Genomic DNA, 27684 nt, shown 5'->3' with positions numbered 1-27684 from the left:
GTCAAGTCCGTCAAATTAAACAAATTCACGAGTATTTTATCGAAAGATTAACCAGTATTTCGAGAAGCTGTTTCAATGAAACCAAAAATAATATGTTTATCAGCGCTTTTGTAAATGACGCTATATCATGAGAAACTGTCTCTCGTTGACAGTTTTCTACATTAATAGTTATTTATAGACGGAACGTTTTAGTTTCTCGAAGTTTCATGATAACGTTTCGATGGTTTTATAAGAATGTATACTGTTTCACGACTTCTTCAAGTGGGTCGTCACCAAAAGTGGATGAAAATCTTTATGATTAATTTTGGAATAATTAATTTAGAGAGATCAATCAGTCTATTAATTTTGCCCGTCAATGCTTATTAACTGAGGAGGGGTCGTCTCGTAAAGTGAAGGTTGGAAATCATTCCATATCACTAATTCAATCCGTCTTCTGGCTTCGAGAACAAAGACGTGAGAGAATTGCATATGGCACATGCAGTTTTCTTTATGACGTGTATATAACACAAACAAAAATTAACCATGCGAAATATCAGTGATGATTTGTAACTGTATCTTTGTTTAATATCCACTCATGAAATATAATTGTGTACAGTGTTGAAAGTAAGTGTTATAAATGCCAAAGGAAGTCTGTCTAATACCCTTTACGACCAAACCACTAAGCCGAATATAATTAAATTTCGTATGAAGCAAGCTTGAACCCCAAAGGACATAGTCTTACTAACTTGTTACTTTTTTATATCAAATACCTGACGACTAAAACGCGAGTAAAACGGCGGGCGACAATTAGTTTGCTATTGCACTTAGCAGAAAAAGAACAGTGGCAACTCTATATATAAAGAGCCGAGATGGCCCAGTGGTTAGAACACGTTAGAACTGTTAATCTGTAACTCTATATACATCCAAAAAAAAAAAATGATAAAATTTCGACGCTAGCCGGCTCAAAGTTTGCTGAGAGCTATTAACATAATAGATGCATTGTTTACACCTGACAAAATTTGATATTGGTATTGAGTAGTTTGTTTTTGTCTACAATTAATTTTTAATATAAACTTTGAATGTAATATATAACCAACTTAAAACTGTTCGCTGTGTTTAATTGGCGAATTCCTTGCCCCAAAAAAGATACATTGACTTTGAAAACTTAGCTACGCGTCTTTCTTTTGTTTATAATATTTTAAACGCGATATATATTACATATTTCTTATACTTAATTAATGTCTACACAATCAAATCAAAATGAATGTGTATTAACACCACTAATGATCAGACAGTAGTGTTAAATACTAATATTAGTAACATATTAGGATGTATGCCACGAGATAAGGTGAAGTGGTCTTAGAAGATCATATTCGCGATCGCGTCATCCGAAACTTACTATACTTTAATTGGATTTAAATATAACACAAATACTTTTATGAAACAGTAAAGTACTAACTGAGATTCTTGAGGTTTTATATAAGATTTCTATGAAGTTTATACTCAATTGAAAGAAATTTTGTCCGATTTAAAAAATAAATGCTTTTTTTAAATTCATCATTCTTTGACCGCTTTCGAACTAATTTTTTATTTTTTTGGAATAAGAATTTGTTTGGTAATTGAAAAGATCAAGCATCGTACTCAATATATTTTCAACCCAAATTTTATAGTTCCACTTGATTACTAAAGTAACAAATAAAACACAATTAAAAATTAATAATATCCGCTCAATGAATACTTCGCCTTAAATAGTAGATTACAATAAAGTATTTATCGTAATCGGTTAAAGACATACACGTACAAAAAACATTAACGCGTATAATAAAATCGCATTCATCTCCGTCTAAAAAATTAATTAAGTCTAACTAAATAGTTAAGTCGGTAAGCATTTGAACTATCACCGGGTAGTACTTGGTACGTGTATATATTGTGGCTATCAGAGTATTATCATTTATTTTAACTTTTGGGTGGTTAATTAAAAGCACAAGGGCCATAACACCTTCAGTCTCATGGCGACGATTAAGGTTTAGTATACCTCCTGCAGTGCTAATCCTGTGAGCAAGTTTCATTTTTATGGTTGAAAATTATCGGGCTAGAATATCTCCTTAAGAAATGACATCAAAAATCAAATTTAAATTTAAAAATGAAGTCACCAGTTATATAATGATTATATAATGAATTAATATGAAACGTTGACGCTCTACACCGACAAAGTAACTTTGATATAAATTAAACTAGTATGAACGAGCAGCTTATAAGATATTTTTTTCAGCAAACGTACGTGCAAGGTAGTAGTCCGATATGGACACTTCTAACACCGTCCACATCTACGCACAAACTTCAGTCTCGTGAACAAGACATTCGTAGATAATGTCGAAATGTCGACCTCCACCAAATAAAAATAAATATCCCGTTTTAAATATTTGAGCAGCTTGTGTCTGATATCCTCATTGATCGTTGAATATGCAACATAAAACAACAAGCGCCATTATTAAAACGTAACAAATAAGTACAATATTTAAGTATTACGTAAACGATGTCTATACCAAAGATTTCTCTAAGTAGTTCGAGTATTACAGTCACACAAACTCTGCCATTTATAACGTAGACGCAAAATAACTCAACTCGTGCTCGAGAATAAAACGTTACGACAAACAAAAGTAAAGAATTCCACCGAATTATTTCAGGCCCTTTGGCGCCGAAGTGAATTAAACGCTTCGACAAGACCGCGTATTTGCGATTCGGTGACGAAGTCTACAAGTGCGGGATAGGTCGCGCCCCCCCCCCCCCCCCCCCCCGCCTGGCCCGCGGCCAGACCGCCAAGGTCGCTGGAGCGGCCGGCCGCCGGGGACTCGGTTCTGTGTTATGTCTTATTGAAATATGACATTTTGGATATTATCATCCGCGTTATGATTTCATTCTTAAGCTAAAACTGATATTATTTAATCTGATAATTTATATGAAAACATTTAACTAACCAATCGGCATTAATATTGGGCTTCTTTGGGCGACTTCTGTCTTCAAATAATATATTTGACTCACTCTGACTTGTTTTTGCATTGAATTGATGGTTCATGTATATATCCTGTCACGGGTTGCATTAGGATCAACACAAAATTCTACCTCGCATAACGTTTTACACGACAAGTAATGTACTTCAACGATCATCGTCATATTTCAGCCGAACGAATTGTTAATTGATTTAAAATCTAAAAACAAATTTAAAATACCTCCAAGCATAGAAGACTCAATGTCGAAAATCTACCACCGGGTCGGAAAGATACACCTCGGGCCCCCGAGGGCCCGGCGAGAGGGAGGCACCGTACCTGCGCCACGTCGGCCAGCTGCGCGCGCTGCATCTCCAGGTCGGCGATGCGCTTGAGCGCCGCGTCCTCCGCGCGCACCACGGCCTGCAGGCGCTCCCACGCGCCGCCCAGCTCCGCCGCGCCGCCGCCGCGCGGGCTGGGGCTGCTGCACGGCGACGCCAGCCGCTCGCGCAGCGACACGTCCTCGGACGCGCCCTCGCCCGCCGCGCCGCCCGCGCCGCCGCGCTCGTACGCGCGCTCCAGGCGCCGCGCGCGGTGCGCCAGCCGCTCCTCCAGCAGGCGCGCCTGCGGTGCGGACGTCGAGATTACGCTCACCGGGTCGAAGCGAAATCGAAATTGAGACGGACTCGAGACGCACCTGCTCCTTGACCTTCTCGAGCAGGTCGGCGTACTGCTCCTGGTCGCGGCCGCAGCGCTCGCAGAGGGGCGGCGTGCTCTCGCGGCGCTCGCTGCGCAGCTCGTCGAGCTCGCGGAGCAGCGCTCGCACGTTCTCGTCCCTGTCGTCGATGGTGCGGCGCATCCGCTCGAGCTGCTCGAGCACCTCGGCCTCGTGCGTCGTCTTCTGCTCGAGCTGGCTCTCGAGGTTGGCGATGATGTCCCGTAGGAGCGAAATCTTCTCCTCGGTCGCCTTGACTCTCTCGTCGGCCTCCGCTTTCCGCGTCTCCAGATCCGTAATCATTTGATTCATATCGCGCGCTTGAGCTTCTAGCTGTTCCACCTGTGTGGGCATATTGACAGATAGAGATAACTACTAAAAAACGTACCTCCCATAACTTATAATGCATATTGATAAAGGCCAAAGAATTAATAAACTACAGGTTCTTTTTTCAAATCTAGAGAGTGAAATGTTAATAATTATATTATAAATCGTATGACTTTAATAACAATAGAACATCCTCACTGTAACACAACCGGAGGTTTGTTAGCTGATAAAATTGTATACAGGTCTATGTATCTACAAATCTACATACTATGTAAGCTTATACAGATTGCAATATAAGACTAGCATTTAAGATATAGATACGAATAAAAAAATAATCTAAAACTACTTAACAATATAGATTAGAATTCTACATGAGATATGTTCTAGTTAATAATACAATCTGTACAGAATACAACTTATTATATAGAGGGACGAAGGTAGCAGCGAAATTAAGATGCTCTATGTTATTTTTAGTACAGGACAACATTTATATGACTTTTATTAGAAAACTAGTTAATACGGCATGAATTGCAATGTTTCTTTATATTTTTCTAATACGACTCGCCCCTCACGAATAGTACGTTAATCGTCTTTTATAACCCGTTCGCAATCAGAATCGTATTCGACCTTTTGGAACTGAAATACGAGCAGTCCGTCTGGTAGCGGTAGCGATTGTTTTTGTGGTTAGATTAATAATTGCTACCACCGCCGCTACGTGGAACGAGAAACAAAATTTTGAAAATCAGCGTAATACGCGTAATTGTTCTGGCAGTCAAACACCCTACACACAAACCTATGTCTTTGCAAACGCTCCTTTGCTGAGAGACTGTCATTTACAATTTGCTTTGACAAGGTTCCATTTCGTTATGAACGCACACGAATGAAACCTTAAACTGTTGCGGGAGTACAACTGCTAATAATAAGTATACAAAGTTCCAATTCATGATCGATCGTAAAGCATAGAATACGAACATAATTAAGCGCTAAATTTTAAATATAAATAATGATTACTAATTACAATGTTTTAAACAGCAATATTTATTTATGAAAAGGTTTTCATGAGAAGCTGGTGCGAGCGAACCGAGGCGAACTTACATGTGCATTGTGCTCTCGACAGTTGCATTGCGGAAGGCGCAAACAGCGGATCTGGACACAACCCATACCCATTGTACATGTGCTGACGAAGCTTCAACTGTTCGCTAATCAAAAAGCAATTTCTCGTCTACTAATCGTTCCTTAGAACACTCTCGGCGTGTTTAAAAGTGGTATTATTTGTACACTAGTTTTAATTCACGTCAAATATTCGTTCGCACATGTTTCGTTAGTGACGTAGTATTATACAGTATTAGTATTAATGTGAATCGAAATAAAATAGTCAAACACAAAAAGGCTCGCGTCACCTCGGCCAGCACGCGCGCGCCGGCCAGCAGGCGCGCGCTGAGGCGCTGGTTGTCGTCGCGCAGCGCGCGCAGCCGCGCCGCGAACTCGTCGCGCTCGGCCTCGCGCTCGCCCGCCTGCTCCTCCACGAACTGCCGCGTGGCGCGCAGCTGCCGGTTGGCCGCCTCCAGCTGCGGGCGCGACGGTTAGTGCCGTGTTCCGTGTTCTCGGGAGGCGGGACTCGAACCTCGCGCTCGAGTCGACCGGGATATAAATATTTGCCTCGAAAATTTATATTACAGACGAAAACTCTGTATTTTTAATACGGTTCCGTTCGAGTCGCTCCTCCCGAGTCCCGCCTCGCCATTTAAAAAAATATCACTATACGGTGCAGCAGATAACACCTACTGAGGAACCGGGACCATGTTATCGTGTGACTACACGGAGAAAACAAAATATAAATAAGTACTATCTATGTACTATATTATTACATATATACGTATGTTCATATCTGAAATAAATTATAAAAGCAAGCTAGGAAAAAAAATAACATAAACCGATTTAGCCTAATGTACCTTCTCACAGCAAACGCTGTGCAACGAGGGTTTATTTCCGTGATCCTGCGTGAGGCGTGTCGGAAATAATATACATTATTATAATATACGGAACTATAACATTATGGTGCTTTCGTGATCGTGTAATATAAAATTAATCGCGTGGTACGTGACGACATTATGAATGCAATCATATTTGAAAGAGAGAAATTCAAGTTAACGGCAGAAAGCTACATATAGTAGTGCAAGTATGACAAGTCACCTGCTGCTGCAGGTCGTCCCGCTCGCGCAGCGCCAGGTCCAGGTCGTGCGCCGCGCGCGCCAGCTGCGAGCGCGGCGAGCTCGCGTCGTCCAGCGAGCGGCACGCGCCCGCGCCCGCCGCCAGCGTGCCCGCGCCCGTGCCGTACCTGCGCACGCGCCGCGTGAGGGGGCTGCGGGGGGCTGCGGGAAGCGGCGCTCCCTCTCGCGCCCCCTCTCGCTCGCACTCACCCCTCGGCGATGACGTCCGACGGGCCGCGCTCGGCCAGCAGCTGCGCGAGCCTCATGGCGGCGCTCTCGAGCTCGGTGCGCAGGGCGGCCTCGCGCTCGCAGCCCTCCGACAGCGCCTCCTCCAGGATCTGCGTTGCAAATTTTTACGATATATTTTAGATGTCGAGCGTTGTGTCTTCCACGAAGACACAACGTATGTAATACCGGTCAAAATCTTAAGGAAGCAAATCTGTTATTGAAGTATTGAAATCGCAGGGATAACGTAAAATTACCTTTTTCTGCAGCTCGCAGTTGTCGCATATTTTCGTATTGTTATCCATCTCTTGCACGAGCTCCGTGATCTGTACCGCGCTTGACTCCAGCATGTTTGATTCTTGACGAACTCCTGCAATCGATCATACCTTTTTTATAACATTTTCGTTTTTCTATCAGTACAAAATTTTAATGGAACTGAAACTGAACTTCCTTTCTTTTTTTTTTGAGTATTTTATATTTGAGTACATTTGAATTGTACACTCAACAATATCCTATTATTTACATAAAAACTGTAACTCACTGCCAGTTGCGCATCGAGCAGACAGCTCGAGTAGCTCGTGCGCCTCATCCCTCAACCTCTTCAGAGAGTGTTCGAGTTCCCTCTTAATGTCCGCACTGAGATCCCTCTGCTGTTGCAAGAAACCGACGACGCCCTCCTCATCCAGAGACACGAGAATGGAGTCCAAGTCCGGCGCGAAGTGCACGTGCTTAGTACGTGACACAAGACTCGAGTTCAAGTCCGTTAGGTTCGGAGTTGACGGACGAGAATCTAGATCCAATGTTCTGGAACAGAGAATGATGTGATGAGAATTTTTCTATAACTTTATTTAAATGTATGTGTGTAGGTATAGGTGTGTGTGTGTCTGAGTGTCTCATCATCACATCTGTACATTATTCGCACAAAATTATCAATTTTAAATGTGTTTGTAGGTGAAATCTAAAGATAGAATTTGCGTTCATCTCCTTAATGCTATCTACATGTTAGGATGTTGCAGAAAATTAATAACCCGTCAGGCTGGCCGCCTGCCAAGTCCTATGCAACTCGTATAATGCAGGCTTTCCTAGAAACTCGGCGCAAGATATAACAAGAGTCAAGATGCGAGACAACTAATTTACATTTCAATAAATCTCTCTGATGTTTTGTATTGAAATCAAAACAAACCAAATATAGAAATGAGTTATTAAGTGCGACTGTACGGTGCGTTTAACGATAACAAGCTAATAGAAGGGATAATTTGCCAAAATAAATATACGAGTTACCTGTACGTTGGTATCGTAAGAAGTTAAAAAATAAATGAATCAATTTTGGTTTTCGAGTGTCATTTTCAAATGAAAACTCATCACACATGCAAAACTCACTCGTTTACTTCTGATAACTTATTGAAATATAAATGTTTACTAACTGGTCCTGAACAGAGAGTTGTCCCAGCAGATGCGCGAGCACAGTCTTGTTGAGCTCGTCCTCTGCGCTGGCGCAGTACGCGACCAGTTGCGTGACAGCACGCTGCAGCGTCACGGCTACGCGTTTCAGACCGTCCCTGAAATTTTTAATACATTTCAAAATTCATAAAGAGGTGTGTCGATGACTATCGTATGTTGGATTACCACTATAATCCTTTTATTTACTTATTTATATTTTATTGCACATCACATTAAAATACTAGAACATAAGTAAAAGGAAATAATTGTGCGGTCTTCGCTCGTTTATCGGTTACAGACAATTTAATTTTTATGGAAGAAGTAGTTTTATGTGCAAATTTTCTTATTTTTGTAAGACAGCTATTAAAAGGAATTCTCTTAAGGGAAACTGACAAAGTTAAACGTTAGCTAAGTACACATATAATAAAAAACATCGTAAGTAACATACCTTTCCTTAGTGACCTCTTCTAGCTGTCTATTCTGATCAAAGCTGTTGTTTCGCCTTTGCCTCCGCTTGTCCGCCTCGCCGGGCGACAGCTCGTCGCGGACACTCGGCAACTGTGAACAATTATATCGTTTTGTTACTTGGATTCGTACACACTTAGAATCGTTAACGACCAATAACTAACAATATAGATTTTAATACAAGACGAAACATACCAAAAACCTCCTCAGCATAACCATGTTGCGATTTTTACATCTTGACGATGAACGTAAATGATACTTATTCTATCATTTAGAACATCACTAAATCACTTCACAAATATCCTGATTTAACATCACACCACTGACGTCTAAAATTTCTATAGAAAACAATAAGACTTCAGCTGTGATACGTAATTAATAGTTATAATTAGAAAAAGCTTTAAATACTTCACTCTCAAGGTCAAGCAATGGAGCAGAGCTTTAAAGTGGAGCAACCGTCTCTCTTGATGAGTGTAATTACTAGGACATTGAAATTAATAATTTAATTCGAAGACTATCTTACAAAGTGCACTTTTACCTAAGATGATTCTGGTTTGTATGAGTCGAAACTACAACAAGAAATCTATAGAATTTTTTCCCGATATTGCTTAGCTTGGGTTATTATATAGAATAGTTTTATCTCAACGAAAGTCATGAGTCCAAATTCAAATCCTTGTCGGGTTATCAGATGAAATTCATTTAAATCATTCAAACTGACATCGACGATTGATACAAATATCGAATTAACAATGCATTTTTGTAATATATATCAAACGTAAAGCTTAGCTACAAAATATATACTCTTGAAATTAAGTTTGTTTTTAACTGCACATGTCCTTACATTTTGGAAAATTTTAACTTTCCATAGTTCAAATTAATTTAATCGACTCGTTCATAGTGTCATTCTTTTAAGCATACCACAACCATAGCATATTAAATGCATACATGACACTCAATATATTTATACCCAAGTACCTATACTATACTGGATATGTCACACTAAAATCATACATGACAACAGCTTATGTATTGGAAAGCCATGACTTAGCCGGCATTTAGTAGTTCTGGTATTCCATGAAATGATTCAACATAAAACCACAGGAAAACTTATTAGATACAAAGTTATAAATAATTATAATAACTTGATTTACGTTAGTTTAAAGTCCAGCGTTGATGTACATATGTAACAAATACATAAATTTATTTCTTTTCATAACGAGTCATATTAAGTACACGTTAAGAAATCACCATCAAATAAAATTAGAAATAAAAATCTCTTAGAGCGATTAATATTTTCTTATAAGTTTGAATTTAAATTAAAAAATATAACTACCATGTATCAAATTTTGAAAATTCCGCTACCACGTTTGGTTATATTTTCTACCAAGTTTCGTACCAAGATACCAGAGTCACCGTTCCAATCACTTTCCATTTATAGTTAAGAACTATCAGTAAATCTAAATAAAGGTATCTTAATCATTTGTGTTTATTACTTGCATTTTCATCTAAATGTTCAAACATTCCAATGTAATAATTAGCATCTTGAAAAAAATCTAGCATCTATACACATATGTATGTGGTACTATTAAAAATTATGTCATATTAGGTAATGCGTACACTTACCAATAATATATACAAACTTTTACTACGTATATTTCGAAATTAATAACAGAGGAATAGAACAATTGATTTTGACAAATTATTAAGTGAGGGTAGTTACACAGATATTCATAATGACAATCAAAGTAGTACTGATGTTACTATTAAAAATTATATGTTAATTTAAGTTGGTTTATTGTTAAGATATATTTTTAGAGGTTATGATTTTTTTAATTATTTAATTTATCAATTTCAATACTCCCAGAAAACATCGAATTGTCTGCTATAACATGTTTAGAATTACCAGTATAGTACGTGTGGTTGAGCCACATGTTACCAATGAATTTTAAGGAGGGATTACATTAAAACGATTACGATTTTTGACATTTTGGAGAGTTTTTGGTTTTAGTAACAATACAATATATTTTTCAAAGAGCATGATTGGTTAATTTTTAGTTTCTTATATTTCTCATGTCTTTAAATTGCAATTACGTCACTATAAAATATTTATACGCTAAATGCAATTCGTACAGACATTTTATCTTCGCCCAGCAGGAAACTAAAATACGTAAACAAGTAACAAAATAAATCCAGCTGCGAACAGAAATAAAGTCAGTGGAAAAAACTAAATACCATGTGTGGCCCGTCATGCACTTTGTTCTATAAACTGTGCCACGGCGCATTGTTACTTTAAGCTAATAACGCATCTGTCACCATTAAATAAGCGATAAAAACGTCTGCATAATTTTAGCAAACGATTAGAAATTTGGGTTAACATATGTGCATGTATCTTCGAGTTTTCTGTTACCAATAACAATAAGGTTTAAAATAGTAACCATATGACATTTCCGTTGTTTTTTGATTAAATTACTTGAATTTAGGTCATATATCCAGACTATTAGGGGTTGTTTTCGAGTGCAGTGTCTTTAGGAGAGCGTAGCGATGATAGCTATATCACAGGAGATTTGGTTTGTGTTTAAAATAAACACGTGTAAATAAATGTAATGAAACAATGAGGAATTTTCTTTGAATATGGAAGATCAAGAACACTCGAAAATAATGGAATGAATAATAAAAATTCGTTATATGTAATTTTTAAATAATATTTCAGTTGGATTTTTAATTCCAATTGTTTTTTCCCTTTCAATAAAATATGTAATAATTTAAATAAAATAACATCGAAAACATGAATATTCAATCCGTTTCGACATACTATTAAGGCTATGTCTATGTTAAAGCCTATACAACCAACTACAAGAAGAGGACGAAAACCAAATTTGACATCAAGACGCGATATCGTTGTTCGAGAGCTTGAATAATAATCTATGATATTCAATATTATTCATCTGCGAAAAAATTAAACGTTGACGAAACTCATCGGAAATTTGGAAGTTGAATTAAAATAGATTTATGTACTTAGTTAAGTATAAACGCACAATGTAGTAGCGCTACGTAGTACACAAATCTAAAATTCGTTGATCTTCATTCCTTCTCCGATTGGAATAGACTACACATCTAAAACCTCTAAAGATGTGCAAAATAAAATTTCAATAAAATAATAAACGATTAAACTTTTTTTTTTAATATTATAAATATGTTAATAACGTAACACGTATTTTTAAAGGCCATTATTCAATGTTATATGTAACTATTAAAAATAAATTAATTACAAATAACACAAGTACTTTATGTATTCAAATATAAACAGCTCAATTTGATTTGTTTGATATTTGAAATCCGGTTCTAGCTAGTTCAGCCCCTCTTCAATCAATAAACACCCGAGGGGTACAGACTTTATGGGATACAAAATGCAGACGCTTTAGAATAATATAATGGGGAGATGAGAAAAGCGTGTTTGAATAAATAGGAATGATTCGTTTGCGAAACTTTGTATATTAGACGAAATTCTAAAGATAATTTCAATGATCTTTTTGTAATTAAAAATAAACTTTTTTTATTTCCAGTGTTTCAGAGATTGGGAGCAGCGACCGTTTAAAGGGAATTGAGTTTGAGTGGTGCCAAGTTCTATGTTATTTGTCTTTTTTTGCCATCGTGATCATTTTCAAGCAAGATAAAGATCTGTTTTACAAATAATTATATTCTATCGATATTACACTCATCAAGTTAGCTAACTCACACATTTTCGGCTACAAATTTTCATAAAGTATTATAACGGATAAGAATTTCAATTACTGAAATGTTATATGTAGTGATACTTTTTGAACGCTGACTTTCATTGAATAAAACACCAGTAATGCAACGCATGTGGTCACTAACAGTCACTAATATTTTTAGACGCCGCACTAATCATAACAGTGTTAATGAATAACGGTCAGCCTCTTTTCAACTTAACAAGCACTTATCACCGATTGTTTTATTGCATATACACTATAATCAAAAATATAACTAAACTGTTATCAAATTAGACCTTATGTATACGTCTATGAAGTAATAGGGTACTGAGCGTCGTTTCGTATTCGCGCGCACGCAGTGACGTCACGCGCACGTAACGCGTTCGTCGCGAGCAACGGTCAGCGCCAAACTGAAGTTGTTTGTTTATAACACGGAATTGTATCCTCCTAGGCGGTTAGAAGTTGCAGCGATGTTATCTTTTTATGAGTGCATCTGTCATATATTTAGATGTGATTTCGTTTAAATAAGACATTTTTGTGTATTTAAACTTATTTGTATGATAAAAGGCATGGATAAAAAGTATAAGAGAAGAAATGAGGTCATAATTCCTACTATGGTTATACGTTCGTGCTTGACATGTGGTTTTCGAATCAATGACTAGCGATGATTGAAACATCTAGAAAGTGTATTTAAACTGTTCTTTAAAGTTTTATCTTTTCATAAAATTTCAGAAACTAAAAAATGAGTGGGTGTTACCTATATACTTACTACTACTTTAAATCTTATTCTACTGTGAAGAACTGGCAAGAAACTTAATAGTTAGTCTTTTTCAGAAATATATCGTAAAATGTAACTGGCGTGATAAGAATACACTCTGAGAAAGACCGTTGGTTGGTTGAACGAGACAAAAAACCGTTATTGCTATAGCATAATCTGTACAATGGTTATACTTAGAACATCACGGATGTAGAATAAAGATAAACGCCATTGTTATCCCAGTTGATTTACGTGAGGAAGATGAATTAATGTTAATAAGGATATACGTTAAACGATAACGGTCGTAGCTTTCGCCACAGAAACGTTGGCGAACCTGAAATATGAAACTAGGGACATTTGAGACCGCTTAGACTATTCTGTTAAAGAGGATTTACCTAGAACGATGAAGGGAACTGCTACAACTTTGACAACTAAAGTTAAGTATCGCAATTACGAAAAAAAAGATTTCATTTTCTTTAACGTTACGGAGCAGTAACACGAGGAATACTAACTTATATTATTTCACATCACTTTATAAATGTATTGCTATTCGTTCGAGCCGAATCAAACTCACGACGTTCAATGTTGTCGAAAGAATAACGGGCGTAATTACACTATTTTCATATTTGTTATTGAATTATTGGCACAAATTAATGGCGTTTTGACTATAACATGGGTTGAATTTAAACTTATCAACACATTCTATATTATCGATTGACGTAAACGTTAAATAATTTAGTTAGGTTGTAAGATTTAAGTCTCAAAAGGTCAATTGTTTTTGTTAACTATTTTTAACTTTTAAAAGAATATTATTCCGAAAATCGAGTCTCGTCAATCAGCGTCCAAATCCTTTGTACGAAATTCTTCGTACACCACTTTCGATTCGCTGTAGCAAAACATCCGGGCACATTATAAAAAGACGAACACACACGTCGTCTGCCATTTTACAGGGAATAATGTGAGGAGGGATCTACGCATCTTCCTTCTGATTTATAAGGGAGTAGGCGATACACTTTGATTATTTTAAATTGGGCTCAGAGTTAATTATCATTATATCCTTTGCCGCTAAAACAATACATATATAAATATTGTTAAATATTATTTAACTAGACGTTGTTGCCGGTTAGGGTTCACATATTTTTCGGTACTAAATAAAGATATACACATTACTTTAAGACCATTCGGTCCATTTACATATATCGATGACGATCCAAGCATATCTTCGAAATATCGTCGCGACAAAACATTGACGTATACACATTATATCTATATGTGTATGACCTCAATCGGAGTCGTGAAGAAGTTACGATCACTAACAGACGCACTAACTGTTATATAAATATAACGATAACGATATCTTGTCAGTGAAACATATGTACATACTAAGTTATTTTAAACATTTATCGCGGAAGTCATTACTGCTATTAATATGTCAAAAAATATATTTATAAATAACATTATCCCGTTCTAATATACACAGCTATACCGCAAAAACCGTAAGTTAACTTAGAGGGTTTAAGATCAACGCTTCATAAAAGTTTAGCGTCTAATTATAACCGACGAACATCCTGTCGTAAGGGATAGCCGATTCGCTACGTCTGCGACTGCATTTTTCTAATCACTAAACGAAGTGTTCATGTTCTTGACCTAAATTTATACAACGTTAAAAATATATAGAATGCAAAAGATCGAATCGAAACAATTCACAATAAAGTTCTACATATTGTTTTTTTGCAATTTATTTATACAGGCAGACTGCCAAATGAGTTTCAGTATGTGGTCACCTTCGTTTTTAGCACTGCTAGATGTATAAACTACTTCTTACGTCGTTGTTAAGATTCTTTCTACCTCGTGGGTATGTAATTATACTAACCCTTCAAACCGGTAGGGCTGTAATAATAGAAAAAAAATAACAAAGTAGTATTTCCGTATGATGGTCGAATCGCTACCCGACAAGACTTACAAAGCCCTTTCACCGATAAATAAAAAAATAAATCAATACACGACCTGGAAAATATCCTCAAAGACCTTTATAATTTACTTTTTATTCAACATTATTTGAGGTTTATGTTTCACGTCGACAGTACAATTAACTCGAGGACTATTGAAGCGTCACTGTTTATGACGAAGGGTGTACACGTGTTCTCTACTGCGTCACGTGAGAACCATTGTCACAACTACGCTAAGAGCTGTTCCGACATCCTGCTGTGGAGGACTCTAAAACTAAAAAGTATTTTCTTTATAAGTAAATTTCTATAGAAATGTCGCGAAATGGAATGAATAAGAAATAGCACAAACTATTACTTGTATTAGGTATATGTAATGGGTACTTCCTGCTGATTTAAACATAACATTGATTCCTGTGCATTTACTAGAACTACAAATCTTAGATAAAAAAATATTCATATATCTTGTACTAATCGAACATCTGCTACTTCGCAAAATTTAAAATCGTTCGATCTTTCTTGGAAAGCGTTTGGATCAAGAATATTCTTTCTGACAATATTGAATTAATAAGATATGTACCTCAAAATAACAACATAAAAACATACTGTAGCAGTCTCGTGAACGAGACATTCGTTGATAATGTCGAAATATCGAACTCCACCAAATAAAAATAAAAGACATGGTAAATATTTCGTTTTAAATACTTGCAGTAATAAAAATAACCATGTTAATTTAAAATCTTATATACTGTAGCCGCCCTAAAACTGTTATTTATTTAAAACGAGAAAAAAGAAAAATGCTTAAATATAATAAGTCTTACAAAAAATATCCTATTCGTCCTTTGGACATCTTATAAAAAACTTTGTCTAATTCGAGACGCGACAAAGTTAAAATATATATAACAGAAGTGTGATGCTAAGATTCAACCTTTAAATTTTACTTTCACAAATATCTAACAAATCATCTGTCAGCTTTTAATACATTAACTCAACAGTAACTAGGAAGCGCATCCAACTGGGACGGAATGCGTCTAAAGGTTCGAAGAAACGCGTAAACGTCGTTAAACATGCTGTAAACCGACAAATTTTATTCAGTATTGATGTTTTATCGACGAAAACGTCCGTCAGTTCAAAACAGAATATATATATAGGAAAGTGAAAATCACCACATCTAATATTAGTTACTAGGTAATAAAACTAACGGAAAAAATATCTAAATTAAATTCTATTAATACAAGCCGTGCAAACTAAGTTGACTGGTCTGAAGTTAGGCTTTCCGACACATTCGCGTAAGAAAACTTGCAACCACGCAATATGCGCCTTTGCGTCTGCCCTAACTCGCCGCCCTCACTTTTGTTCCTAAAAACTATGAAGTACATTAAGTATATCTAATAATAAAATCTGCATTCATTTTGAAGCATTATTTATTTATTAGTTGTTAAAAATATCGCATCCACACAAATTTTCTTGGTGGTAGGGCTTTGTGCAAGCCCGTCTGGGTAGGTACCACCCACTCATCAGATATTCTACCGCCAAACAGCAGTACTCAGTATTGTTGTGTTCCGGTTTGAAGGGTGAGTGAGCCAGTGTAACTACAGGCACAAGGGATATAACATCTTAGTTCCCAAGGTTGATGGCGCATTGTTATGTAAGGAATGGTTAATATTTCTTACAACGCCATTGTCTATGGGCGGTGGTGACCACTTACCATCAGGTGGCCCATTTGCTCGTCCGCCTACCGATATCATAAAAAAAGACACGAGAGGGTAAAGATAAAGTCTAGTCTAAAGTGCATAGATCGCATGAAATTGTATTTTCAAATATCATTCTTTTATAAAAAAATACTCAATGGATTTAGTTTTAAAATATCTTTTAGATAGCAGAGTTTATAATATCTGGCCAGTTTAAACACATGGCCATCATCAGCCATCATATGACGCCCAGCAGTACATACGACACGCCAAATTATTTGACAGTAGACTCTTGATAATAGGATTATCGATTTTTTTTAAAAGTTATTTCATAATGCACGCAATACTGGCCGATGCCGTGAAAAATGTTGCTGAATGTACATTGCCCTCTGCTTTCTTCGTTCCAAATTTAAAAGAGCGCGGGATTATCGAGGGTCTACTGTATAAATATTAAATCATATTGAATTCAACCTAGATCTCGAGTAGTGTTACAAAATGTTCTGGTTTCCTTATGCTTTACTAAAAGCGATGCTTAAAAGCACTCCATTCTATGCGATTCGGAGCATAAAATACCGATTAGTAGGTCATACGCACGTAATAGAAGAAGAGTAGGTAATACAGTCGTCAACAGAATTTTTGCAAATTCTTTTGTTTTTATTTGATGAACTAATGTATAATTAATTTATTAATAATTATTTATGTATATTTAAAAGCACGAAACGATATTATTACGTTTTTATAAATTAAATTTACATAAGTATATTACATCTTTTATATAATTGACAGAAAATAGCGGCTAATGTGTTACTTGCCGGTTATTTTCGATAAAATATATGATTATTAAAACTAAACAAATGTTACGTTGGTAATATGAGAATCTAACAATATTATTAAACATGAATGTAGTGGAGTGGATTTCTGAATATTACAGTATAAATAAATTTCGTGCGCGAATGTACCTACTGCAATTGAATGAATTTAAAATTATAATCATTATATGGAGTGCCCTAATGCGTGGATCCCTTCTACGTGAGTAAACATGTGGCTACGGTAGGGCACGAGATAACGTCTAAAATGTTTTCATTTTCTAATTTTTCATACACTTATGATACAAATAAATGACGTAATCCTTTACTTTGTTTGTATCATAAGTGTATTAAGAAAATGCCATGGATATCCCTAATAAATAATAATCAACTGCTGTAGTTAATTCTAAATTTCATGTAATCTATAATCCGAATTGTTGATAGTATTTCTAAAATCATAATTCAGAAGTGCTCGCAGGAGTCAACTTAAATAAAGTATATTTTTTTATCGGAAATACGTATCACGAGATTTCATAGTATATTTTCTAATACAAGAGGTTAATTTTAAATAAATCTAGTAAATAAATAAAGCTACAAAAAAACCAAATCGAAAGTAATTACTGTTCTTATTTCTTCAATTAAAACATATCATCGTATCACGTAGCGCATAATGCCGGCCACCCAGACGATCCAGCATTAGACAGATGTTGGTTTAATCCCATCATAGAGATCAACAGAATACAGAAATGGCATGATTTATTATTAACTTTCATACCCCTGCTAAAACTCACTTTAAGAGGCTATATACACAAAAAACATTTCAGAGTTATATTCAACTTATTATTAGTTTCGAAACTCATTGCCACTTCTGTTCTGTTATTAGCTCTATTATTTCAATGCACCGGGCGCAGCATCGCGACATTTGATTAGACGACGCGTAGTAAATACATGCTAGCGTATAATTAGACGCCTCGCAAGTTCAGTAACCCGCGCAGGCGCAGCTCTGAGTCTACGCCGCGATAGGTCCAGTAATCGTCAAAATTTTGCGAAATCTTATATTATTTTGGAGGCTATTTAAAAATAAATATACTGTTCCCATAAATGCGATATACAGCTTTGAGACCATTTAAAATGAAGGTTAAATGTATTAATGGTTCTTATAATAAATATTATATTTAGAAGGACATTTTTTAAATTCGATTTAGCTTATTATAATTCAGATTTCTATATATTCGTTCGTCCCTCTTGCTCGGAACATAGAATTTTTTTTTTTGTATAGAAATAGATTATGCATCTAGATTTATTGCATCGAAAATAGCACGGCAACAAAGTTACGAAAAAAAAACCTAATATATAAAATGTATTCAGAACCAAATCCATTCTAACAATTAATTAGTAACCTTTAATAAATACGTATAATACAAAGTTATTTGTTAAAAAGAAATCAATATTCAATAGCATCGTCAGACGCCATCTAGATTAACGGTTTACTCACGTAAGGGGAATGCGAGGGTGGCGGTATTTATACCGACGCCATAGATTTACCACACGTATCTATAGTAGCGGGCGGTGAATTGAGTCGTTAGTATTTACGAGTCGATCTGGTTTTATTGGTACAGACGCTATCTGATTGATCAAGTCACACGATTGGGTTAGAGTGTCAGATTTGTGAAAGTATTTTAACGCATATTTATATGTTTTGTAAACACACTTGTGACATTTTAAATGTTTTATTTTTTCTTTTTAGTGAAATTAGCTTAGTAATGTTACATCAAATCTATCAGAGAATTAGTTGGTGCGATCACATTTCGTTAGTACGTGAATTGATTCGTGATCATGTGAATGTAGGTCACGCAGGATTATCAAGTCAGGTCACAATGGAAAGTATCGTAGAGACTGCCGTCGAGTATAAGGAATTATTCACATTCGTAGTACAATAGATTTCTATTACACTCAACGGGTACATACCGCAGAATGGCAGCGCATCTAAGCAGAAATAACAAGTTTGATTCTGAAAACTTGGGCTATTGTCATGTAAGCGTTGCTATATTTTTTATGACATAATTAGGGGACCGGGGAAATGGACCACCTGGTGATAAGGACCACCACCCAAAGACATTGGCGTCGTAACAAATTCCAATCATTCCTTTCAATTTCAATGCGCCACCAACCTTGGGAACTAAGTTATTATGTTCCTTGTACCTGTGGTTAATCTGGCTCACTCAGCCTTCAAACATTACACTAATTTAATTGCAACAAGTTCCACATACCTCATTATCCTTCTCTGCGTATATGCGGTCGCGCAGCGCCACCAGCTCTAGCGGCCAACTTGACAGCTCCGCGTCGGGGTCCGACAGCAATACCTGGAGAATATTATCCAATCAACGTTTTGTTTTTACATAAAACAGGCAGAGCATTGGGCATTTCATATCTATTGACGTTAAGTGTTCAAGAAAACGTTGAAGTATCTTAGATTACGTTAATAATACTGAAATATTGTATCATACGCCAATAATTCCACCAATTTATTATTTAAAAGAATGGATAATTACAATGCACTCCTGACATAAATTACGCTAAGGCGGTCAATCTCAAAGACTAGCTATTCATACAGAAGATATTAGAAAAGTGTGCAAACATAGGTGTTCTTTCTGTTCCCTCCACACATTCCGTAAGATATCAATCCGACAAAGTAAAGCAAATAGGCACATAAGCAACGGCTTCACATGCTTTCTGGGACAAGAGTTTAGCACTGACAAATTCCTGCCTCTTAGAATTTATCGGCCCGATTTTTAGCTATGGAGTAGTTCAAAAGGAACCAAACAAATCTCATTGCAATGGAATATTTGTTAAGCATCCGTTGTAAGTTCCCACCCCGATGAGTCTGTATGTGATGAGCCCAAATGTTGATGATATTTATAGTCATAATTAAAACGTGTTAACTTTCAAGATGAAACAAATGAAAACAAACGATATGACAGACCAATTAGGGCTGGCACATAAGCCGGGGTGACCAACCATTTAAACAGAACTTAAAAGGAAACATGCTTTTGAAAAATATAACATGACTATATTTGTATGGAAATGTTTACATAGATAGTCTATAATGTCATAATTAGTGTATATATGTATGTGTATTTGACTAAATGTTCTGTTTGTGTGAGTTCATTTTATACATACACACAAACGATCACAAATGTGCACGAGCACGCTCAATGGTTACAAGAGACTGGGAGTTAATTCTACTAACATATAACGGTTATGATAGGTTCTCGATTCTATTGCAACCCAAGTTCGACTATTTATCGCAAAATTAAACCTAAGCTTAATCATAATCAAAATGGCCAACAGGCAAATGGACCACCTGATGGGTAAGTGGTCGCCACCGTTCATAGAAGTTGGCGACGTAAGAAATTTTAATCATTTCTTTACAACTGCACCACCAAACTTTGGTAACTAAGGTATTACGTCATTTGTAGCTGAAGTTACGCTAAAATACAAATAATTGCTGCTTGAAGAAATAATACAGAATATATAATACAATCCCGATTAAATTCCGATCCAAGTTCGACCAAACCGAAACTTAATCGTTTTGTTAGTAGAAAAGATTCGATTTTTTTAAAGAGAATATAAAACTGGTTTTTTTTTTTTAATTTATTACATTAAAGCTACATACAACTTTAAACTGCATTTGGAAAGAACTGCATAACGTACAGTCTGTATAAAAATAACGATAGTTATATAAGGATTGTATCGCAAACATGGAAGGTGTCTATGATCATAGCCAGTTGTTAGAAGATCAAACGTTCGAGGGATTATATGTTTACTATTACATCATTTATAATCGTTTATGAGAAAATAATTGTGTTTAAATCACTTGTAAGAAAAATATTTTCTTTAATAATTTAATTATATTAGGATGGCAAATCATCATTTAATTTTGATTATGAAGCCGAATATGTTTGGATATAACCTAGAATAGAGACTATAATTTTAAATAATTTTATTAATAAGACTTGCTATAGTTAACAAGAAATATTTTTAGAAACATTTTGAACTTTAAAACAATAACAAGTATAGATTAGATTATAGTTTATTACTGAAATATTCAATACAAGCAATTGTATTAACAAAAGGAACGACGACGATCTACGAATTTCAATCTTTATGCTAAGCTGACCTGCCTTCGTTTTGTATATTTTTTTTTAGTGCTACTTTGTAATTAAAGTTATATATCATTTATATTTAAATTTCTGCAAACATTTATTCTTTCTCATGTATAATGTATATATCTAATACTCTACCCTCTTTTGACACTATTGTATGTTTTAACATATAAGTTAAATATAGATACGGCCTAGTAACGAAGTAATTATATACAGCTGTGAGAACGTTCAGTACATGAACAGGGTTATCATTATCATTAAACTTTAAGAGGGCCGGATTATCGATTGGCAGGCAATGTAGCCTAGCAGCCCTGCATCGAGTAGGGACTTCTAGACAGTCCAAAATATAAGAAATAAGTTATTAAAATTGATAATGAAATTAAATATAATAGACATGCCTTACCTACCTAATATAGTAAAAACATCGTAATCGTAATTACATATAAAATTGTATTGTGGTAGATAATATATCTTTGAGGAAGTTAGTAAAGTAGGGGGGTTCCGAGACATGCATTGGCTAGAGACCTAATACGGTTAATCCGGTCCTGCTAATATTGATTTTAATTCACAAGTTATACTAAGTAAAACATAGTTACTTACAATAATATCAGCCATTGATTCCACAATAAGATCCACTTATTCACTCACAAAACTTTAATTTCTTATTACGACAAAATAAATAAATGTCACTTATGTAAATACGATCCAACTGAGTGTGTAAGGAATATATAAGTTAGTATAGATCGCTTGACCCCACCACCTTTATCAGCGGCCGATTGTGATGAAAACAAACAAATTAATTATAAATAATTGTGAACCTTAACGTCATAGAAATAAAGGAGTCGTTAATTATATTTACACGAACTAAGTTTTAGTGTTTGTTCTAATTAACAAATTAGTTTTGGCTAATGTATTAATTTGTTAACGAGTTAATTTCGATTTTTGTTTATAAATAAAAATATTAAATATTGTAATATACACGTGATATATCTGAACATATTACAGCCATTAGCTTTTTTTAGGGTTCTGTACCTAAAGGGTAAAACGGACCGTGTTACTAAGATTCCGCTGACCGTCCATCCGTCTCTCTATCTTACACCAGGCTGTATCTCATGAACCGTGATAATTAGACACTTGGAATTTTTACTAATAATTTCTGTTGCCGCTATAACAACAAATAGTATAAAATAAATACAACAACATACAACAGACATGATTTTTTGTAACGTTTTATAGATAATGGTACGGAACCGTTCGTGCGCAAGTCAGACTCGCACTTGACCCGTATTTTCAAATTTGCAAAAATACATTTTTTTATTATTGATTATTATTTTTTCAAACTTTGCCTGCATATTTCAAAAAAGTAAAGTAACAGCCTAACATGGGGCTACCACCTACACTCTTTTGAAGACTTAGAGCTTATTCATCCACGTTGCTCGAATGCTTGATTACATATGAAAAGTAACTTAAATTCGCCAGTGGAAGTTTAACTATAAATAGTTATAACAAACCAAATAGATGTTTGATACGTAAGTTTATTTGGTGTATCGAAATACGCGAGAGTCATGTGTATAGAATGTTAATACACTGTCGATCATCGACGATCGTGATTCAACTTGCTAATCTACAATATCGGTGACTGTTGTTGTTTTGTGGAATCCAAAATAGGCAGTATTTTGGATTCATCGCGAATAAAATTCTATAATTTAAAGCTTCTAATAAGCTTTCTGAAAAATATTTTTGTACACATATCCCAAAACAGATCTGCTATATACATGAAATTTTTTATAGATTTTTATTTTACTTCAGGAGGTGGTTACATATTATATAGTTTTGGCTTACTTTAACTCGAGAAAAAAAGCGAATTTATAACGATTAAATAACCTCTTTTTTCGAATTCGGCGAACTCGCTTTTGTAACTAATACAATTTTCGCCAATTCATTTGGAAATTAAGTCTGCCTTCTTTTACATACACATTTAAATTAGATGTTTTTATACTTGAATAGAATGTTTGAATTATTCGGAAAATTTGATTATTCGTACCTTAATTAATAATAACCCAATTAAACGCGCTTTTCGACAAAGTTTTCAACGATTATTATAAAAAGACATCTCGTACATAAAACACGCAAAATCTTCCGCCATATTGATCAACCTTACGAATCCAGAAAGGGTCTTATTTTTCGTTGTATCCAAAGCAATTTTACTAAGTTCATCTTATACACTATTATTCATTTAACTGTAAACCAAATTATAAGACTATTGCAGTTCTCTCATTGAATCTAAAGGGCCTATGAATTCTATTCAAGCCGTTGTTAGATTTTAAACAAAAATAAGCTTAATTAACAATACTATATTGAATAAATTAATCGACTTAAATGAAACTTTAACCAAAAATCTCTGAAAGTGAAGTAGCAAGATAGAATATGATCGAAAGAAAAAGAGAAGTTAAAGAAAATTATCAAGAGTCTATCCTAGAAAAAAATATTGTTTCGAGACAGCGCGGTCAAAAACGAGGTCAATCACGCGAAAAATGTCACTTGTTTTTGGCAGAATGCCCGTTCATGTCGACTGTATTTCAAAACGAGTGCGTTCACTTTGCCGATGAGCGTATACTACTAAAACTAGATATAAGTTGAGATAAATATCTAAAATGTTTAATCTGTGAATTCGACGTGCAATTCATTCAAAATCAGCTCATGATATTTGATCGTTAGACATTCGAACGAACTGTACATAAGTATTTGACCTATATAATAACACGTGGACAGCGGTAATTGGATAAAACGTATATAAAACGATCCGTTCGAAACGTGCACAGTACGTTTGATATTTACTATAAAAAAAAATTTAATATCGTACCAAAAATTTCGACAACACGTCGATTCTTAGTGTTCAAATTTTCAAACACAATTCTTTCGACTACCCATACAAGAGTAGCTCTTTTGTAAATATTATAATGAACATTTAATTAAATTTTATTCAGTTTTTTAAATGATTAGTAGCTTTTTGTTTTTAACATCCATCAGTAGTGATCATTGACATAAAACAATATGGCTCATGTAGTATATTAGAACGATAATAAGTTAATTTTTTTGTTAGTTGTATTAGAATAAAAGTAATGTTTAGTTCACTGATTACGAAACAACAAGAATATACATAAAGCACAGTAACGTACATGCATTAAAAAGACTGATAATTTCAAAAAAGTAACCTTACTCGATATAAATATGAATGAAGATTATTATCGGGCATAACTTCATCACATTTTAATCACACACAATAACAAACAACACAAAACTTATAAATCATAAAATGTTCCAAATATTTTTCAAAATAACAAAACTTATATTATTTAGACGGCGTGACTTTGAAAGCGTGGAACATTCAAATCGGAATCGTCACAACAACTAAAGTAAAACGGACCTTGGTCTATTTCAGCGATCGGACGGCGAAGGGAACCTCAATTTTAATAATGGTAAACTTTTTCGACACTGGCGTCTGTCCAAACTATGAGCGTAGGCTTAAGACGAGACTAAGGTACGCCATCCACTCATTGAAGCGTACGTCATCACTCATTACTAGATGTTGTATGAAATAAATGGAATCATTGAAACTTCCATTCATAACACAGAGAGGAGACTAATTAAATTAGATATTTGATAGTAAGGTCGGTAATCTGAACAAAAATAATAAAAACGTTGATGATGAAATACAAACGTCTTTGTTCGTCTCATTTGGGTAACTAGAGATTTCGATTCTTCGCTACGATAGCATGCGAAAGGGATCCCGTGGCGCCCGCACACTAATAGTCCTGGGCACCGACGAGTCCCACATACCTCCCCACTACACGTGGGGGAAACGCGAAATGCGTTATTCCAGCGAGAAAAAAAAGGTTCCAAATCTTCTCAGTCATTTCTCATTTCTATAGCGATAATAGCTTATTATATTTAATCTTGGAACATGATTCAAAGGTAACTTATTAGCGCATTTTTGAAAAAGTGTATTTTGTTCATCAGTTTATTAATTCCATGTTAAGCCATAAAGATGTTATATTATAATTATCCACGACTCCCATACCGGATCTATTAAATTAAGTAACGACATTAACAAGTGATAAAAATTTCGGCGCGATCCAGGGAAATGCAAACAAAAAAGCTGCCCAACGCTCTTCCGGCGTATATTTCCCATCAATATAAATGAGTTAGCTTCAGGGCAACAAAATACGCATCTTCTGAAAATTACTCTAGACTTCATCAACATTTACCGTCAAATGTGATTCTGATACAAGTTCATTTCACATTTAAAAAGAGACCAATAATTTCTCCAATAAATAGAACCTGATAGAGATACAAACTTCGGCAATCGTTTGCACGTGAACCTGCAAAACGTTAGCCAATAGAGAATTTGCAAAATTTGTAAAGGCATGATGCACTATGACATGCATGAATAAACGAGACGAAGGAAGAGAAGGAAAGCTACCGCAATGCCCAAGAATCTTGACACGATTTTAGCTGAAAATATAGTTCTGTAATGCCTTTTAGACGAAGGAAAAATTAAGAAAAATTTAAATGCTTCCGACAATTATGAATCTCAGTGTGTAAACATTTTGCTAGTTTTAATGTAATCCGTCGTAATACTCGCCTAGGTGTTAGCGAGCGACATTAGGCTACACGGCCTCATTTCGTTTGGCAACATTAAGTGTTCCGGGTGGAACGAACCGGTGGTTATTAGATACATTTAATCGAATTATAGTTCAAATGATTCTGTGACGCGTCGAATAAGTGAACCTAATAAATATGTCCATCATATTTAATGGAAAGGCAAGACCTTTACAAAAAATTATCTGGTAAACGACGTGATTGTTTAATCCAAAAATGTTTTTTCGACAATTACTATCCTGCGCATATTTTTTCCAAATCAAACTCGAGGATCCCGAATTTAGAGCGAACAAACAAACAAACTTCCGCTTTATATATTAATATCAATACATTTTATATTTTACATATATACTAACTTCATACAAAAGAATAATAAATTGATTTCCCAATCGAAACTCAACCTACTGGGTTTAATCTAAACTACACAGGCTCACTCTTACATACAAAAAAATATATAAAATTCAATTATTTAGAAGGCATTCAGTTACTCACAAGTTCACAAGATTTTTATATATATTATCATTTTTAAATCGATATATCGATATCGATATCTATCGATGTTAACCCGAATGGTATACAACACAAAATTTACACCAGAACTATACGATCACCATATTTACTCGACCTCAATAAATATTATCTTACAATTTAAAAGAAATGGGTCAAGACTCTCTCGTGCGCAATTCCCGCATCCCAATTTGCGCTGAAAACTTATTACCAAAATATGATGGCATCCGAATTCGTACTGTTTACGTTATATCGATACGTCATCACTTTGCACTTAAGTTTTAATATATTGACTGTAAAATTTATGAGTTATAAGCTCACGTGGGTTAATCTGTATTTTTTTTTGTATGGACTACACATCGTGTAATGGAGTTTTAGATATTTAGTGAGTTTATTTAATATATGAAAACCTATATTTTAATGATATTGTAAATAATATTTAAACTTTAGTATCGAACCCTATTTATTTAATGAGTTATATATTCCAAAAATAAGTTTAAAACAAGAGAAATAAAAAAAAACTGTTAAGTTTTATAATATATATATAAACTAAGACCGATCCCTCGTGCTTTAACGTTGCTATATTATTTTCACGAAACTTTTAATCGATCTTTAAAATACAGATGGAATTGTTTATCCTATTTTCTAGTATTCACGTAAAATTTGGTCAAACTCGTGTACATAAGAAGATAGTTTGGAAGCCTCTCAGCCTAACCCATAAATAGGAAATTAAATATATACTAAGTGAAATCAAAATATAGTTCATTCAAGTAGGGTTTTACAAGCACTTTTGAATCGTCATTTTACAGAACTTTATTAAACCCGGCTCGGAGTGTAGATTCTACTGAGAAGAACCGGCAAAAACTCAGTACTGTCTCAATTGTTGTTTGTTTCAATACTGTCACGCCAGCTTTCTAACCCTGAGTTAAATTTCAATAGGTTTCTGCTTATTTTAAAGAAATATTGGCTCATGCCAATATTATTGATTGATAACGGAGAAGCTGAATTTATAAATATATATTAATAATATGAATAAATATTAAGAGATTTTGCCAATTCTACTATATTTA

The 27684-nt window shown here is 35.0% G+C and overlaps 1 protein-coding gene across 1 annotated transcript in view; it reads right to left on the bottom strand.

Annotated features, from left to right (window-relative positions):
- Window positions 1–27684, bottom strand: part of LOC125069957 (golgin subfamily A member 4-like) — a 52598-nt gene that overhangs the window by 18174 nt on the left and 6740 nt on the right. The window contains exons 8-18 of the mRNA XM_047679588.1: window positions 19550–19642; window positions 8332–8441; window positions 7868–8002; window positions 6985–7247; window positions 6701–6813; window positions 6429–6556; window positions 6202–6346; window positions 5409–5576; window positions 5104–5154; window positions 3664–4023; window positions 3306–3590 (exon numbers count right to left, since the gene is read on the bottom strand). Of these exons, the coding sequence (XP_047535544.1) occupies window positions 3306–3590; window positions 3664–4023; window positions 5104–5154; window positions 5409–5576; window positions 6202–6346; window positions 6429–6556; window positions 6701–6813; window positions 6985–7247; window positions 7868–8002; window positions 8332–8441; window positions 19550–19642 (1851 nt within the window). The remainder of the gene's footprint in view (window positions 1–3305; window positions 3591–3663; window positions 4024–5103; window positions 5155–5408; window positions 5577–6201; window positions 6347–6428; window positions 6557–6700; window positions 6814–6984; window positions 7248–7867; window positions 8003–8331; window positions 8442–19549; window positions 19643–27684) is intronic.

This window comes from Vanessa atalanta, chromosome 16, assembly GCF_905147765.1.
Source record: "Vanessa atalanta chromosome 16, ilVanAtal1.2, whole genome shotgun sequence".
NCBI classification, from domain to species: domain Eukaryota; kingdom Metazoa; phylum Arthropoda; class Insecta; order Lepidoptera; family Nymphalidae; genus Vanessa; species Vanessa atalanta.
Note: the sequence above shows the minus strand (reverse complement) of the source record. Positions and strands in the feature narration are given on the sequence as shown.